This window comes from Morone saxatilis, unplaced genomic scaffold (assembly GCF_004916995.1).
Source record: "Morone saxatilis isolate NCDOM2014 unplaced genomic scaffold, NCSU_SB_2.0 Contig0, whole genome shotgun sequence".
Classification (NCBI taxonomy): Eukaryota; Metazoa; Chordata; class Actinopteri; family Moronidae; genus Morone; species Morone saxatilis.
This window is the reverse complement of record NW_023339650.1, coordinates 6057588-6074496: the sequence shown is the minus strand read 5'-3', so window position 1 is coordinate 6074496 and position 16909 is coordinate 6057588. Positions and strand designations below refer to the sequence as shown.

Here is a 16909-nt window from a genome sequence, read left to right as displayed (position 1 = left end):
AAAAAAAAAAATATATATAATTTTAGTTGTAGGTGTCTTGATGCACTCTGTATATCTGCAGAGCTACTACAATCTGATGATGATTAGATATTTATTCAATCATTTCAGACATCTATTTCAGCCTTTCTTTACTGTCTTTATCAATATATCATGTATGGTATGAGAGAGAAAAGAAGGCTGAGATAGCATCAAGTCTGATTTGACATGTATAGTTAACAAGCCTTTGATCATCAGTTCATTCTTTTATTTGTTATGGTAACACTTTATTTATTCCTTTGAAATATGTCTATTTACTCAACGGAGGTGTGCTGTAGGGATCACTGCGTTACTGTATTTTATGAATGTGTGATTTACAGTATATGTAACATATCCATCTTGCAAGAGTTTAACACCGTTTTTCATAGGCTTGTTAATGCAGACACTTAATCAGTATATAATAAGTGACATGATTCAGTACTTAGCCCTTTGGTTTTAGACATGTCCTCAGTAATTGATAAATAGCTTTTCATATTCAAATTACAATCTCACAACACTAGCAGGCCAGTAACTGTCAGATATTTTCCCCATTTCCAAGATAACTAAAGATTGTTACATTTGGAATATATAAGGTGTTACCATTGCTATTTTTAATATTGTTTTCTGCATATCATGCTGAGTTCATTTTCATTCTGCTTTAATAACATCTAAAAGTAGACTATTTGCGTCAGTTGCTTAACTAACATTCTTATTTCCTTGGTTACTCAACACTTCGCTTGGGTAACACCTGAAAGGCTGTGGAAGAAGATGTTGTCGGTGCATATGTCACCGAGGCCTCTCCCATTGCTCCGGAGCCGGGCCATGTCTCAGAAACAGAAGGTGCAGAAGCATATGACTTTAAGGAATATGACCTAAAGGAATATGACTTGGGCGAGGTTGACAACAGGTTGTATGATTACGGGGCGTATGATGAGTATGGCACAGCCCCTTCCAAACCCAATGCAACCTACGATGATGAGGTGGGGCCTGGGGTTGCTGCTGAAACCGACATTACTGAGAGCACCGTAAGTACCACACCCTGACCTGGTGACTGAGGGGTGTGAGCATGAATGGCACGCGTCAGGGACTCACTCTGTCTTCCAGTGCACGTCTTCCTTGTTGGTTGCTTGGCAATGTGTCATTGACATGTTGAGTGTGGAGTCCGCTGCTGTCTCACTGGTGTGTGATAGGTGATTTCCTGATTGACAGCTCCAATAGGAACAATGCTTGCATTTGTGTTTTCTTAGAAAGGGTGTAACTGATTACTTCTTAATTTAGTAGATCCCATTCTGAAATACTGTCCTGTGCACAAGCACAGACATTATTCACACTCACAGATTCTTTGTTTCTTTCTTCCATTTTCATCTCACTCCAGACACCAGCCAACCTGCACCCCACCCATACATACCCAAGAAGCCATAACACCCCCTCCCCACCCACTTATCTCTCAGAAGTCTGATCCCTCCCTCTCTTCCTCTGCCATTTTAATAAGCAGCCTGTCTGTGTACACACACACACACACAAACACACTCACATACAATTATAATCAAGATGTTACAGATTCCTTTCACCTCCCTTAATGGCCAAACTTTTAAACTCTGCCTTCACCAACCAGCAGTCACAGCTTGTCACAGTTAGCCATCTAGTTAGTGTAAATATTATGATAACATATATCCTTCTCTTCACTTTGTCTTTATGTTTAGCCATTTTGGTCCCAGTGCTGTTTAAATATACACACTGTCAGAACATCATCAAACACAGCCTTGTGTCTGTGTGCCTTTGGGTATTGTTACCATGTGAGAGAAAGGATTTTATTGGCCTTGCACGCCTTTTTAGTACCTGCCCACCCACTCACAGACCAGCACCCCCTAATCCTTCCCATCTCACCCCTCCTTCTACACCTTTACTCCCAAAACACACAAACACACAATGCAGCTGAACTAACTTATTACTACTAATCAAATCACAGTTGTGTTCAGCTATTTATTTAGATTAAATTATTTTCAATGATGCACAAAGATTAGAAAAGAAGACACTTGACTTCAATTAAAGGTGAAACTGTACATTATAGGGCAATGTCTCTTATTGTCTCTCTCTCTATATGTATCTGTCTGTGTTATTTGGTGAGGTTTGCATGACAACAATAACCTGTTGGTGTTAAGCAATGTTTCATTTTGTCACCATTAGCCACACTGCACAATGGCAATGCAATGACAGCATTGCTCCATTTCAAGCACATAGAGGTCCACTCTTGCTCATTACGACTAACATTTGTGCCTGTTTTGTTCCATAATGTCATCTCACTTTGTGTTATTCTTGATTCACTCTCTGCCTCTGACATAGCTACAGTAGTTGCAACTGGGTATATGATATTGATTGACTGAGTAAAATTTGTTCAAGCACTAACACACATTCTTTTCACTGGCTGAACTTCCTCCTCAGTCGTCATTGCTCATCATTGCTATTCATTCACCTGTGGACTATAGCTGCTGTGTGAAGAATGTCACCTCTGTGCTTGCTTTGTAACTACAGGTTGCTGGTACTGGAGGAGCCTTTGGCCAGAAGGGAGAAAAGGGCGAGCCAGCTGTCATTGAACCTGTAAGCCCCAAAAAGTCAATGTTGATGTATTAAAGTGATATGATCATGTAATTTAGGTCAAATTAAACTGCTTACACAGTGAGTAGTCAACACAAAAAAAATGCTATTGACTAAAATAACTTTTCTAAAAATGATAAATTGATTTAAAACCAAGTGAAATTAAGTCAACTACATTATTTGACTTCTTTTAAGATGCTTTACTGGTAAAACTCCCAAAACTTGCAGCAAAATTTCCCCCTAAATTTGTTGACTCATCATTAACTTGTCTGTTGTACTGCTGTTGCACAGGACAGTCTAAGACAATGTGTTTGTTTTTTAAAGGGCATGCTGATTGAAGGACCACCAGGACCCCCCGGCCCAGCTGTGAGTATATTGTTAAAAAAGAAATAAGTCAGTGTTTTGCACCTGAGCACAATTATACACCATTGTCAGAATTTAATGAGCTGACATATTGGTGGTCTGTTGACATTGCTTTGTCTTTTTAGGGTCTTCCAGGTCCCTCAGGCCTACAGGGACCCCCAGGCCCTTCTGGAGATCCTGGTGACAGGGTGAGTTGTCATTTGTGGCCCAAAAGCGTGTATACTGTATAAATAATGTGTGTTCATGAATTTGATGGAACTGTGTAAAGCAAGTATGTACAAAGCATGTGTCAACTGAGTTATACAGATAGTACTTGTGCATTTATATAGTTGGCTACATAAGGTCTTTGCCTAAGGTCACTTCATAGCAGGAAAAGTCCGAAAATAACTAAGAGACTATGAGATCAAGGTATATTAAAATAAAAGCCATACACCAACCCATTGGTCAGGTTATCTGTTCATAAAATGTAGACACTACAAATCAAACCAGCATACAACTGGAAGATCATTGACTTGGCTACTGCAAAGCCTCTTATTTCGCATATTTGTCTAGTTTATATGTAAATGTTTATCAATCTTCTACACAAAACTATTTATGCTCTGTCTATTGATATCATGCTAATAGCTTACTATAAAGTGTCAGCATGCAACCCCACTGCCAATGATCTAATAGGTATTGATGGATGATTTGAGTGATTTGAGTTCAAATACTGAAAGATTGGTATTCAGGAACTGTATGTGCCACATCCTTGCTGCTATGTTTTAGAAAGCTGTTTTACCACGGGCACATAAAGTATGTTTTTGATTGGCAGGTGTCATATTTTGCACAAATTTTACGTTTGGATTCCTCAAACATTGCTCAACAGTTCAACCATTATAACATATTAAACAGCAGTAAGATTAGCAACTATATGTTTGCTTCATATGATGTGGTGAAATTGAACTAACTACGGATTCATTTGGTTGTAAACAAACTCAAAGGAAGTAAATGTCAGTTTAAAACAACCAAGTTGTTACAAGTTCCCTTAAACACAATCAATGTGTCTCATTATAGAACAGAATAGAAGTCTGTGGAGGGAATCTTCATTTGTTTTGTGTTGTGGCATGCTTGACCTCCACTTCGTCCATTATTCTAATAGTTCACTATTTTTACTAGTACATACTTTTAGCACTGTGGGCAAATCATTCCCAAATACAGTAAGTGAGCGAGTTTTACCAGGTCAATTATTATGGTCAAACTTTTGAAGATTAGAAGGTGAGGAATGATATTTGCCCCGGGTTTCCCTCGGTATCCATATTTAATGCTTTGCTCTGTAGACTCTCTCTGTTCCACAGACATGCAATACACTCACACACACACAAACGTGCAACAGAATTTATGGAAGAGGATGTTGGTTTTGGACTGTAGACAGTAGCGTGGTTTACAGATGGACAGGCCTGGTCTATGTGTGCTGGAGAAGGAGGAGCACATGTTAATGAAACTAACAAACAGCACACCTCCAGCATTTACTGCTCCATCTGTATGTCTTCTTGTGTGTGTGCATGTGAAAGTGTGTGGTTGTGTTTGTGTTTCCTTCCATATTACTGCGGCTGTTAACAGCGTATGTAATGTCACAATTTAAGAGTAAAAGCCAAAAGAGGTCAGGATCAAGTACAGTTTTCAAAGCAATGTCACAGGATATATTTGTACATTTTGTTGTTTTTTCTAAACTTTGTTACACATTTGCACAGCATTCAGGAGCAATTTTCAGTAATCTACACCATCGTTAATTCTTAAAACTCAACCCAGATGTAAACCTTGAAACCACAAGAAGTGCATATGCAGAACATATGACAAAGCCAACAAAGAAAGGTTGTCAGTTAGGCAGCTTTAGTTAAAACCACATAAGTTTTTTTAGCTGTTTAGATACGATAACATATTCATGTAAAAACATGTTATACAGCAAGAAGAAATCCAAATGTCCATCATCATGTTGTCCTTTTTATTTATTTTTCTTACACATGTCAGTTAATCTTGTTATTAATCTGGTGATGTCTCTTCTGTATTGTAGGGTCCTCCCGGTCGTGCTGGTCTGCCTGGTGCTGACGGTTTGGCAGGGCCCCCTGGCACCATGCTGATGCTGCCAGTAAGTACTTAGAATAACCAAACAGAAGTACATACAAGCCACCTTTTATTATATAATTGCATAATCAGGCTACATCTATGGTATTAAATAGTGATAAGAAACAGAATGTGCAACTTTTTCAATGACTGTGTCTGTGTTTGTTAAACAGTTCCGTTTTGGTGGGGATGGTGAGAAGGGTCCAGTGGTGTCAGCCCAAGAAGCTCAAGCCCAGGCTATCCTCTCCCAAGCCAGAGTAAGTAGAAAAGGACGTTAAAAAAGCCACTGGGAAGCCAAATGCTGTGGACAAACCCCCAACCCCGCAATGCTCCCGACACACAGCTGTAGGAGGAAAGGAGGGGAAGGATGAAGGAGACAGTATTTTGGTGGGGAAGGGAGGGGGGAACACTGCATTTTGTTGACCTTGCAAAGCTAAAAGGAGACGTGCCGAGCAACAATATTTAAAAGACCACTTTGAACAGATGGACAGACAAGACAGACTGTTAAAAATACTTTAGTGGCTCTCGACCTGTGTGTGGGCTAAACCAACAGGTGTATAAAATGTCTTTGTGTATATGTGGGAGTGGGCAGTTGGAAGAAAAGAGAAGATCTGGCATTGGTATTTAGGAGTTACATTCTTGCGCAATATCTCACATTAATTACACAGTGAACAAAGTGTGGAAATACAGCTCTGTGTTTGCTGTATCATAAGACAACACAATAATAAATTAATTAGAGAATGATCCAGAATGTGTACAGTGTGGAAATTGACCCAAAAGCACCATATACATTATAATGAGATGTGGTGAAATGATTAAATGATTGCCTTGTATGCTTTGCAATAATTTAAAATTTTAAACAGTATGTAAGCAGAATAAGCAAGATAGACAAAAATGTTTTTTTTCTTCAATATACTCAATTCAAAGCTTTAAAGTGGCTAAATAAAATATAAAAGAATTGTAAAAAAAAAATAACAATAAAAATAAAAGTATAGCATGTAATACAAACGTAGAAAATTATGTTAAAATTGAAGCATGACATAGTAGGCTATGAAAACAATAAAAGTGTAGAAAAAATATACAAAGCACACATAACGCTTTATATAAAGTATGTCGATTTTCTTGCTCAAAAATGGATATACAGTACATTGTTTTAATGGATTTTTGGCCGAGTGGAATGTGACCTTATTCTTGTCTGTGTGTCTGCCCTGCAGCTGGCTATGAGGGGACCCCCAGGGCCAATGGGTTTGACAGGAAGATCTGGGCCAGTGGTGAGTCTCTGCTTTTTTGTTTGTTTTTTTGTGGTTGTTGTAATTTGGTTCTTTACTCTTTTGGCAACTTTGGCAGCTTTCACCAATCTTGATTTATTATTCCACCTATCATTCATATGATGATTAAAGCTATCATATGCAGATATCCATTCAGGCCGATATTATGACACTTATTTATTATTACTCAGCTATAAGCTTGACTGCTTATATATAATACATTTGTACTGTTGTCAGTTCTTCATTGTCCAAGGAAAATATTTTTTGTGTATTGGTTGTATTTGTATTTTGGGACATTTTTGGAAGAGACTCAGCAGAAACCTGATGACTTATTATGAAATGTTGTTGCATCAGTGTTTGGTGGCTCAGTGGCCACATTGCCTGTCTGTTAGGTGCTACCAGCTGCCAAGAAAACCTCATTCTGTTGTTGCCCCCCCCCCTCCTCCTTTCTCTTGGGCTTGTTGATACACGATCCACAATTTATCTGCAGAAAAAGGCCCCACAAAAGACACAAAGAATTACCGTCTGTTAAATCTGCTCTTCTCAGGCTAAAGGCCAAGCATAATGATCTGAAATAATACAGCGATGAGAAGATAAAGGACAGTGGATGTGAGGCTTTTATCTCCTGCAAATGTACCTCTCTAAAATGTTTTCTTTCTTGACTGATTACATGTTTAAAACCCAGATTTTTAGTCATTTAGTCTATTTAGGATTCTAAAATGTCTGTAATTGCCAAATCACCATACTCGTCTGCAGACAGATTACAGTATATGCCCCAAATCTCTGCCCGGACCAACAATTTAGCATTGCACTTTTAGACTAAAGTATATGCCAAAAGACACCCAGTTGTGTTAATGTGCCTGCATGTATTTTAATGTTAGGCTTCAGATGTTTTGAGCTGTCAGGATGCCTTCACATACCTTTTTAAGCTGATTCTAATAACTGATATGCTAAAAACAGACCTTTGCCATCCAAATGAACAGCAATGCTGTGCTGCCAACAATAGACACAGTAGAGTGATACAATTTATACGATTTTTTGTTTAATTTTGAGGATTGTCTCTGACTGCCTTCACTTCAGGTCCTAGGTAGTTCATGCATCTGTAGTAAAAGGAATGTGTGGACTGATTCTGCTGCAGATGAACACACAAAAAGAATGTCTATATTAAGCTAAACATCGCCATCTGCTGTTTACTTCACACTACCCCTCTGTCCTGTAGCAAACTGCATGTGTCACAATTTGAATGAAAGGTTTTTATGTTTGGTTTGTGTTCTTTCTCTCCAGGGTCTGCCTGGTAGTGCTGGACTGAAGGGTGAAAGTGGAGACCCTGGTCCTCAGGTGAGTAAGACGTAATGATCCAAATAATGCGTAAAAACATCCCTTACCAGTGACTGAAGGCCACGTCCCAGGTTATTAGTCCTGTTAGTCAAAAAGTGGTCCTCATTTGTTTGTACAGGGTCCCCGTGGCGTCCAAGGGCCTCCAGGACAATCTGGCAAAGCTGGCAAGAGGGTGAGTGAACTCATTGACCTGGTCCACTCTTACTGTGCTGTGTGTGCTCACATGCCTTTGTATTTGTTGTTGTGTGGTTGTTTGTACTTGTGGTCACTGCTCAAACGCTGAGAGGCTTATTTCCAGTCCAACAAACAATTGCTTGATATGTGCTTAAAGGCCAGCGCTGCCTCCAATCCTCGGATCAATGGTTGGCCAGTTAATCTGTCTGAAAATGCCAAAATGGGAAAACTGGCTGTGGATATGGGGCACAATTAGTGCCATGGTGCAGTCACTCACCAGGGCCAAACGTCTTGACCTTACTGGTTACTAATAAACATAAACCAGGCAAAGGCAAATTAGTAATACAAGCTTGATTTATGGGGCAGTTGTGAGCCAATATGTAAACTACTCACCTACTGAGGTATTGGTCACTTCAAACAGCCCTAAAAAAAGATTCAGATTTATCAATTCTTGCATGTTTGGTGTGTTCTTTAGTTATCATTTAAGGACTTCTCCACTGTTGTGAACATCTTTATAGATGATTTCCAGTTGTCCTTAGTTCCACCTATTGTTTGCTTGATTGTTTTTCTTTTTGTATGTTGCTGTTTAATATTTTGCCAACCAGTGATTTATGTTAGCATTATTCTCCCTGCTTCTTGGTCTTTTAACCAACACAGTCTATTGGTGCTTAATAATTGTAAATGTTATTGTTTAATATGTGTTTAATATCACTGACTGCTAGAATATGTAAGTTTTTATCTATATGTATGTTTTTTATGCTGCTGTCTCTCAGGGCCGTGCCGGAGCTGACGGGGCCCGTGGAATGCCCGGAGAGCCAGGCTCCAAGGTACCGTATGCCATCAAACAACCTTTCATGTTCATGTGACTACAAATGAGAAATATCGTATTGTTTTTATAAGCATCACTATAAGCACGCTGCAGCCCATGATGACTCTTATGTGTGGTGATGTTGTGCGGCCTGGTGACATTTTCTGCTGTGTGTCTATACAGGGTGACAGAGGCTTTGATGGACTCCCAGGGCTGCCTGGTGAAAAGGGACACAGAGTGAGTTGTCACACTTCAAAATCATGTGTCAAAATGTATAATTTTTTATGTCAAAAAACACTTTTTAGTGAAGACAGTGGAGTAGAGGCTCTGTTGGGTCTTAATGGGGATCACATACAGGTGCTGTTTGGATACTTCAGGTAAACTGTGCTTATTCCATCTTGTGAATGGCTCATTGCAAAGGTAAAATATGGCCTTAATGAAAAAAATAAGTTTCCTTTAGAAATAATTTAAGGCACACTGTAGGGTTTGTGCAGAATGAATTGCCTTTATTTTACATGGCAATATGCAGTTTTTAGTCTTTTACAGTTGCAGATTCCACTGAAATTGAATTCCTGTGAGAATTGTCAATTGAGAGTAATAATGACCGAGATTTTGAAGGAGTTCTTATGAACAATAGAGTATTGTTTTTCCTGAGAATCAACTCCTGTAGATGTTTTTAAGCTTATGAGCAAAATACTGTTTCTTCGTGTGATAAGTCAGAAAACTGGCATTAAAACAAAATCCCTTAGTTATTTGGGTTTTGTCTTCTTAGATTACTGTGATTTACCGAAGTGTTGGGTATCTTAGATGGCACAGTTTTGGATGTAATAAAATATATCTGACTGCAGTCACTGATCAAGTTTGAATTTTAACTTCTGATCACGTTAAGTAACTTGCTTAAATTTCAGTGTGATGATTGAATAACTGCAATGGGAGATGCACAGGCAAATAATATCATAATAAAGCAAAAACAACAAAGGGATACACACACAAGAAGAATGAAGAAACAAAACGTTTTTAAAGTAAACCACAATTCCACATAAGCAGAACTGTATGATTAAAATGTATTAGTTAGCATAATACAAGTTTTCAGAAAGAAAGAAAAGGTCTCACATGTATCAAGCCTATGGCTGAGAGGTTAAACAAGTTTGGAACCAATACTGAAACCTTAAGGTCTTCATTCAGTTCATAAAATGATGAATTAACCCAAATCTTTCTCTCCTCTTTCTCTCTATCTCAGGGGGAGCTAGGGCCAATGGGACCCCCAGGTGCCCCTGGGGAGGATGGACAGAGAGTAAGTGCTTCCTCTTTAAACTAACACCCTTAATAAATTTGAAGAAAATTGCACTCAGCTGAGGGGAGACACATTCAGTTACATCAGCTCTGGTCCACCAGCTGAGCCCCCAGGCAGTGGCAGCTGGGTGGAGACTACCAACTGCGGAGGAGGAGGGTTTGTGTTTAACCTTTCCTCCCCCTGAGACTAACTACCCTACTCCATCGCCCTCCTCCCTCCCAACTCCACCCCCAGGCGGTTGCTACATTCAACAGTGTTTGTTTAGGTTGAGATTAGGCTCTGGTTAATACTGGCTTTTGAGAGTTGCGATTATAGGTGGTGACAGCTGACATTTAATGTTACAATACAAGATTCCACTATTTACTTCTGATTTCAGTTGTTCAAATTCATGAAACACTGTCATACATAAAACACTGACAGTTTTCTCTGTCTTTTGTCTTTTTCTTCCCTTAGGGCGAAGATGGAGAGATCGGGCCTAGAGGATTAGCTGGCGAGAGTGTAAGACTTGTCTGCTGTTAGTTTAGTTTCATCTCAAACGTATGAGATTCCAACATGTTGCAACAAGATCCTCTTTAATCTTGCTTTTGAAGTGGTCTCTGATGTCTTATCTCTCATTGACAAGTATCCACCAAAGTACTACTGGTGCCCTACTGATCAGTGTAATTATTTGTGTCATTAGTGTATTGAGCATAGAAAAAAAGTCACTGCTTCTTATTTTCATAGGGGCCGAGAGGTTTGCTGGGACCTCGTGGTCCTCCAGGACCCCCTGGATCTCCTGTATGTACCATTACCGTTGCCGTCCTTTCCTCTAATATCACTTCCTGTAATTGATATGAAGTGTAAATGAGTTTTCTGACTTGTCCTTTGCAGGGTGTTGCTGGAGTTGACGGGCCTTCAGGTCCCAAAGGAAACATGGTATGAGCACAATTTTCTCTCAATAAACTGACTTAAATGTTTCTCTGTCAGTTTCTAAGGCTGCAGAGTTTTGGGGAGTTGCCTGACCTGTATTTGACTGTTTCTATAAGTTTACACTGTCCAGGTGAGGCTGTTAAAACTCCTTTAGGATGCACAGCTGGGAGGTCAAAGGTCATTCCTATCCCTCAGAGGACCTGAGAAAGAGAGTGGTCTCTTAAAAGGCATTAAATGATAAATTGGTTGCTAATGTACCATGCACCAATGACAGGAAAGGTTTGCACCCTTAAATATACAATTTAACCAGAAAGGGTGAACACTACTTTTTGTTGTTCCCAAGAGTCAAAAAGCTTTTTAGAACTTCTATCTTGCACTGCAACAATCAGAAATGCATAAATTAAGAGGCAGATACACACAGTTATGCACTGTGTTGTTTCATTAGGACCAGACCACAGCAACTACATGACATATGTTGTGCGAGTAAGAGTTGCTTTTTCTCTACAACAGAATACAGTATGTTTACAGCTCTTAGCTAAGAGGCAATATGAGAGACATATCATATTAGAGTAGATGAGGCAGTGTAGTAACACACTTCAAAAAGTGACTATAACTACTTAATCAAATGACCTGTGGAATGAGCTAATCCTCCAAAAGCTATATGATTCTGAACAGAGTATGCACTGCTGGATTTTATCCTAAAGTTTGGTTGTGGCTGGTACAGTAAATACTACTGTGTCTGCCTTACTTCAGACCCTTTTTACATTACTTATAAAGGAACATTTACTGTACAATGTTAAACAAAATTTGATTGGTTATCCAAACCAGTGTGTGACTTATCTTTTACAAATTGACATGTTTTAGTGCCATAGTAATTCATGCTGTCGATAAGTTGGATGGAGATTTGACAGTGACATAGATGTGTGTAAATCATGGAGCAGTATTTTGGAAAGAGGATTGCTCTGGGACATTAGCATCTAGTTTTGACAGCCTCCATCTTTTTCCAGGGACCACAAGGAGAACCAGGTCCACCCGGGCAGCAGGGAATTCCCGGAACACAGGTGAACGAATCAGTCATACACCCATGACACCCATGACAAAGACAGAGTGCAATGTAGATGCATGCACCATGGCCATAGACACAATTGTTTTTGTCTTTTGTGCTTGTTAGCTCAGAGATCCATTTGATGAGTTGAATACACAGTTGAACAGCTTAATTCTGACAGCATGGTGTGATGTTGTTTATCTTTCCAGGTGTAAAAGACAATGTTGTTCTCAGTTAAATTTGAGGCACATAATCAGAAGTTGAACTGTCAAAAGAGATGTTCATCTTAATTTTGATTTTTTTTCTCTTCTACCCACCCTTGCTCTATTCCTCACACCTCTCCCTGGAGACATAAAAGTACACACACGTTTTTCTCAAATGTTTTTCAGGGGTTTATCTTGGGAAGGGGAATGTTTCAGGGGTTGATCCATTTGAAAGCATCTTATTCTTGTTGGTGGAATTCCTGCAAAGCTGCCACACCTGTTGGAGCAAGCTTCAGTGCCTCAAATTACCCAGCGACACATACACACACACACGCGCACACACACACACACACACACACTGGCACAGCTAAGGTAGCCACCAGAAATGCATGTATGGGAACACATGCACAAATATTTAAGTGTATGTAGTACCACAAGCATGCAAGACACAAGCTTAACATTCCTTCTTTAGCTCAACTATTTACAGCTCCAACAAACTCTTCAGTTTATCCAGCTTGTGTGTGTATGTGTGTGTATGTTTGAAAATGCTTGGTGTTGCCATAGCAACAGACTCTCATTTATACCTATGTGTCTCTGTCTCATAGGGTCTTCCTGGTCCTCAAGGCCCTATTGGACCACCTGGTGAAAAAGTATGTAACCTTCTTTTGTTATTCCGTGAAAATTGATATTAAAACAATACTAAAAAGCACAGTAAGATAACATGAAATATAAACCTAACCTAACTACTATACAATCACTATAGGCTACTATTACTAACAAACTACTACTACTACAAAAGGTTTAGTCTAGGATGAAAAATGCTTTTCAATTAAGCTCAGTTTTGCCTTTTCTCATTTGGTAACTGCAGGTCCCCAAAAAGTCTAAAGAGTTGAACTAATATTTAATAATACATACAATGATTACAGAGGTTTAAACTAAATGTAGATGCTTTAGTTTATAATATATTCACCAAAATCTAGTACATGTGACAAAACAGGGTTACTGAGTCAAATCAATTTATTAGATATTAATATATTAGATTTTTATAAATAAAAAAATAATAAATATCACTAATCCCTCATTTGAATCTAACACAGCTGGTTATTGTGTATTTTTGAACACTGAGTTTCCTGCCTTACATGTGTAGACAACAAATTTAGCAATGTTTAATCTGGGACAGACTGCTCACTTAAATCCAACTCAAGTTAACAAAGTTTAGGTCGTAAACTGTTTTATGTTCAGCTTTTTGGAACCTTCAGATACTCGGGTTGAACTCTGCACTGTAGCCTATAGGTAATAGAGAATTCTGAAGCTTGTTTGTAACCTCTAATCTTTGACCTTGTTTGTCTTTTTCTTTTCCTCATGCAGGGACCTCAGGGCAGGTCGGGGTTGCCTGGACTACCTGGAGCTGATGGGCCTCCTGTGCGTGCTCTTATCACCTATATACGTACATACAGTATATCAGTACTACAAACATGCACAAACAGAAATATGATGACACTTTACTCCTATAACATCCACCCAAACCTCAGACACTTCTGAAAACAGTGTGTACGTTCCTGTACTGAATATGGTATGAAACCAGCTTTGAGTGAATAAGTAATGTGGTGGATTTAGAGGTGGGCACGTTTGGACCAAGTTTTTTTTTCGACATCAAGGACCTCTCTTCAACCCATGATTCTTAACACAGAGCTAAACCTGTGTCTGACTCTTTTGTACCAGATCTGATGGCCTGTGATCATCAAACTGTAACACAATGTATGGGCTGGGGACGCAGGTCACATAGTATAGGACATAGTGTACTCCACAGCAAGTCCTGCAGTTTCAGTCAAGTTTTAGCATGCAAGTCGCTCCACATCCCAAATTATAGGCACAGAGCTATGTGTACAATGTTAGAACTGGCCATCGCAAAGTGAACAGCCATGCTTATGAACAAAAGTTACATAATTATATTGATTTATAATTTTGATTCCATTTATTGACTACTAAAACTAAAAATCCCAATAACTTTAAAACTTTAAAATTTTAGTAAATATTTGTGTCTTCTTAAAACAAGTTAGGCAAACTCTATTCTGCAATAAAATGTGTATAGACTGTGGATACACTGCATTAATGTGTTTACCCTTTTGGTGCATGACACACACTGTTAAATACTGCAGTGTACTGTTCCTCAGTAATCTACGCCATTTTTCATGAGCAGAAATATAATAATGTGCCCTTGAGTTTTGTTATTCTAGACCTGTAGTGGCTCATGTCATCCTTCCTACTCACCCTCACTAGTAGAGGTGTGTAAGTTCAAGAAGCAGGCAGCCCTTAATTGCCCTCAGGCCCCAGCCTGGTGATTTACAGCCTTCTGCCTCAGCCTCACACCTCAAGTTGGAAGTGCCAGGTGTTTGCAGCTAAAGGTTTCTGTTTGTATGTGTGAGGGTGTGTATCGAGCCATTTGTACAGGCATGTCTACCTGCCCCATCACTTTGAAACCACCAGTAGCCACCACACTAGTGGCTATTAATCTGCTTCAAACCACTACTGAGAAAGTCTTTTTTATTAGCTTTACTGACATACTCATCACTTACTGTTAGTTGTCTTCCTGTGTTGCTCTTATATTCAAAGACTCATCTGGTGTTTGTGTGAGGCCACACACCATCTCCTTCACTGATTAACACATAGAACTGAATTTGTGCAGCTGAATAACCACCATAAAGCATACACTGACATGTCTTGCACAAAGGACTCAGGAAAAACCTGTGTTGTTGGTTTGAATCAGACAAAAATGTATTTTATCTGGATTCAACACTGCTTCTCTTTAGTTTAAAAAGGCACATACAGGGTAGTTTTGAACAATGAAGCTCTTTAGTTAGTTAGGCTAGCCTGGTAAACAAGCTTTTCTTCAAGCAGTTAGGTCTTCCATTTGCTCTCATTGTCAGATTGGTACATTTGTTTGCCATGTCATCTACAGGGCCTTTTCCCCCTGTATATAATGCTGGTAACACCAGTTCTCATATATTGCACTTTGTTTTTTAAAGATGCTTCAACATCATACATTGTTGCATCCACTTAGCTGAAAACATACATTTGTTTACACCATTCACTATGCTCTTTAGTTTAAAAACAACAGTGTAACAACCACTTTTTAACCACTTTGTGACTTCTTATTTTATAGGGTCATCCTGGTAAGGAGGGTCCAGCTGGAGAGAAAGGAGCCCAGGTAGGTTTTTTATTTTTTATTTGCATGTGTGTGCTGTGGAGAAAAAAAAAATTTCAGTGTTATTGAAATACTAAAGGTAGGCTAGTACTAAAATACTTATATAAAATGTGCAGTAACTCATTTTTAAAGTACTCCAGAGAGTATGAATGTAAGCAAAAAAGTGAAACTTAAAAATGTAAGTATGCGTTCTTGTGTTTTCTTATTGTAATTTAAACAAACCTTTCATTGAAACAGAAAACAGTGTAATTTAGGCAAGCAATTTTAGGCTTAGGTTATCTGGTAGTTTTGTTTGCATTTGGATCCAGAGATATGTCCTCAAGCTTCTCTCACAAATAAAGGATAATATTTTTTTATATTATCATTCATTTATATATATTTATATTAGTCCATGTACTGTAGTAACCATACACTATTTTACTCTCCAGGGTCCATCAGGTCCCCAGGGTCCTATTGGTTATCCTGGCCCTCGTGGTGTCAAGGTAAGTTTTCAGCTCATGTGGACATTTGGTTGAACAGACGCATTTATTCCTTAGAACAGTCCTGGTCCAGTCCTTTTATTCTATTGAACATAATTGTATTGTATGCTATTCTCTGATGTGTGTAATGCTTATCTGTCTTTCCTGTTCAATAGGGTGCTGATGGTGTCCGTGGTCTCAAGGGGTCAAAGGGAGAAAAGGTATAAACATCTTAACATGCTAAATTGTTTCCAGTTCATTTCTCACTTTACCACCCAAGTTGAAGCCACTGAGATTAGACTTATGCAGTTCTGCGTAAGTAAATATTCTGACCCATGACAATACTGGAAACAATTTGTTTCAACTGCAGCGCTAATGAAGCAGATATTTTCATAGTGATCCTACTTAAGATCTCTATATTGTGTTGAAAGTGCTGTTTAATCAATAATTTACCAAGCTGAATCAACAAACAAGAGTCAGGCAAAATTCATTGGGTTTAGTTCTGTCAAAGATGAAGTTTTAACAATTTGACATGCCGTACATCAGAGTGTTTGTCTAAACTTTGTGATGAAGATGAAGACAGCAAAATAAAGTTTGAGAAGAGCCCTTTAATGTATTCATGTCACAGATTTTCTGTCTGTAACCATGGCTGTCTACCTGCCCTTCCAACTTTGTTTTGACTCCTTTGAACTGAAGTGGACGGCTGCTGCAACCTGAAAGTACCACACAGAAGTCAGTCGATAGCCATCTTGTCTCAGTTGAGACAGAGCCTTTCGTGGAGTGACCCTCAATCAGTTTTTGAATGTAAAGCTGTCATGCTCGGGGCTTTTGGTTTCAAAGAACACTGCAGTCCATCTCAAGCACTTTTGAAGTGTTCAACTGTGTGTCACAATGTAGAATTTAAACTAAGCTGCTTTTTAATATGCATGACATTTATTTAAGATCGATACAGTTATGCTGCTGTATAAAATCCATTATCTGACTGAGGGGTGTTGTTCTGTCTACAATGACAGGTATTCATGACAGTTTTTTATTGAATTATTTATAGCAAGAGATTCAAAAGCCAAACCTTGAGGAGAAAGGGTTTGTTATGAATAAAGGATGCGCTTTACTTCAGGTTTTTGTGTGTGTGTG

The 16909-nt window shown here is 38.8% G+C and overlaps 1 protein-coding gene across 1 annotated transcript in view; it reads left to right on the top strand.

The window, feature by feature from the left end:
* Window positions 1-16909, top strand: part of col11a1a (collagen, type XI, alpha 1a) — a 79742-nt gene that overhangs the window by 22357 nt on the left and 40476 nt on the right. Inside the window, exons 8-28 of the mRNA XM_035655967.1 lie at window positions 771-1040; window positions 2548-2613; window positions 2935-2976; window positions 3099-3161; window positions 5024-5098; window positions 5247-5330; window positions 6288-6344; window positions 7626-7679; window positions 7798-7851; window positions 8627-8680; window positions 8845-8898; window positions 9902-9955; window positions 10409-10453; window positions 10679-10732; window positions 10826-10870; window positions 11872-11925; window positions 12718-12762; window positions 13481-13534; window positions 15276-15320; window positions 15746-15799; window positions 15952-15996. Coding sequence (XP_035511860.1) covers window positions 771-1040; window positions 2548-2613; window positions 2935-2976; window positions 3099-3161; window positions 5024-5098; window positions 5247-5330; window positions 6288-6344; window positions 7626-7679; window positions 7798-7851; window positions 8627-8680; window positions 8845-8898; window positions 9902-9955; window positions 10409-10453; window positions 10679-10732; window positions 10826-10870; window positions 11872-11925; window positions 12718-12762; window positions 13481-13534; window positions 15276-15320; window positions 15746-15799; window positions 15952-15996 — 1368 coding nt within the window. The remainder of the gene's footprint in view (window positions 1-770; window positions 1041-2547; window positions 2614-2934; window positions 2977-3098; window positions 3162-5023; window positions 5099-5246; window positions 5331-6287; window positions 6345-7625; window positions 7680-7797; window positions 7852-8626; window positions 8681-8844; window positions 8899-9901; window positions 9956-10408; window positions 10454-10678; window positions 10733-10825; window positions 10871-11871; window positions 11926-12717; window positions 12763-13480; window positions 13535-15275; window positions 15321-15745; window positions 15800-15951; window positions 15997-16909) is intronic.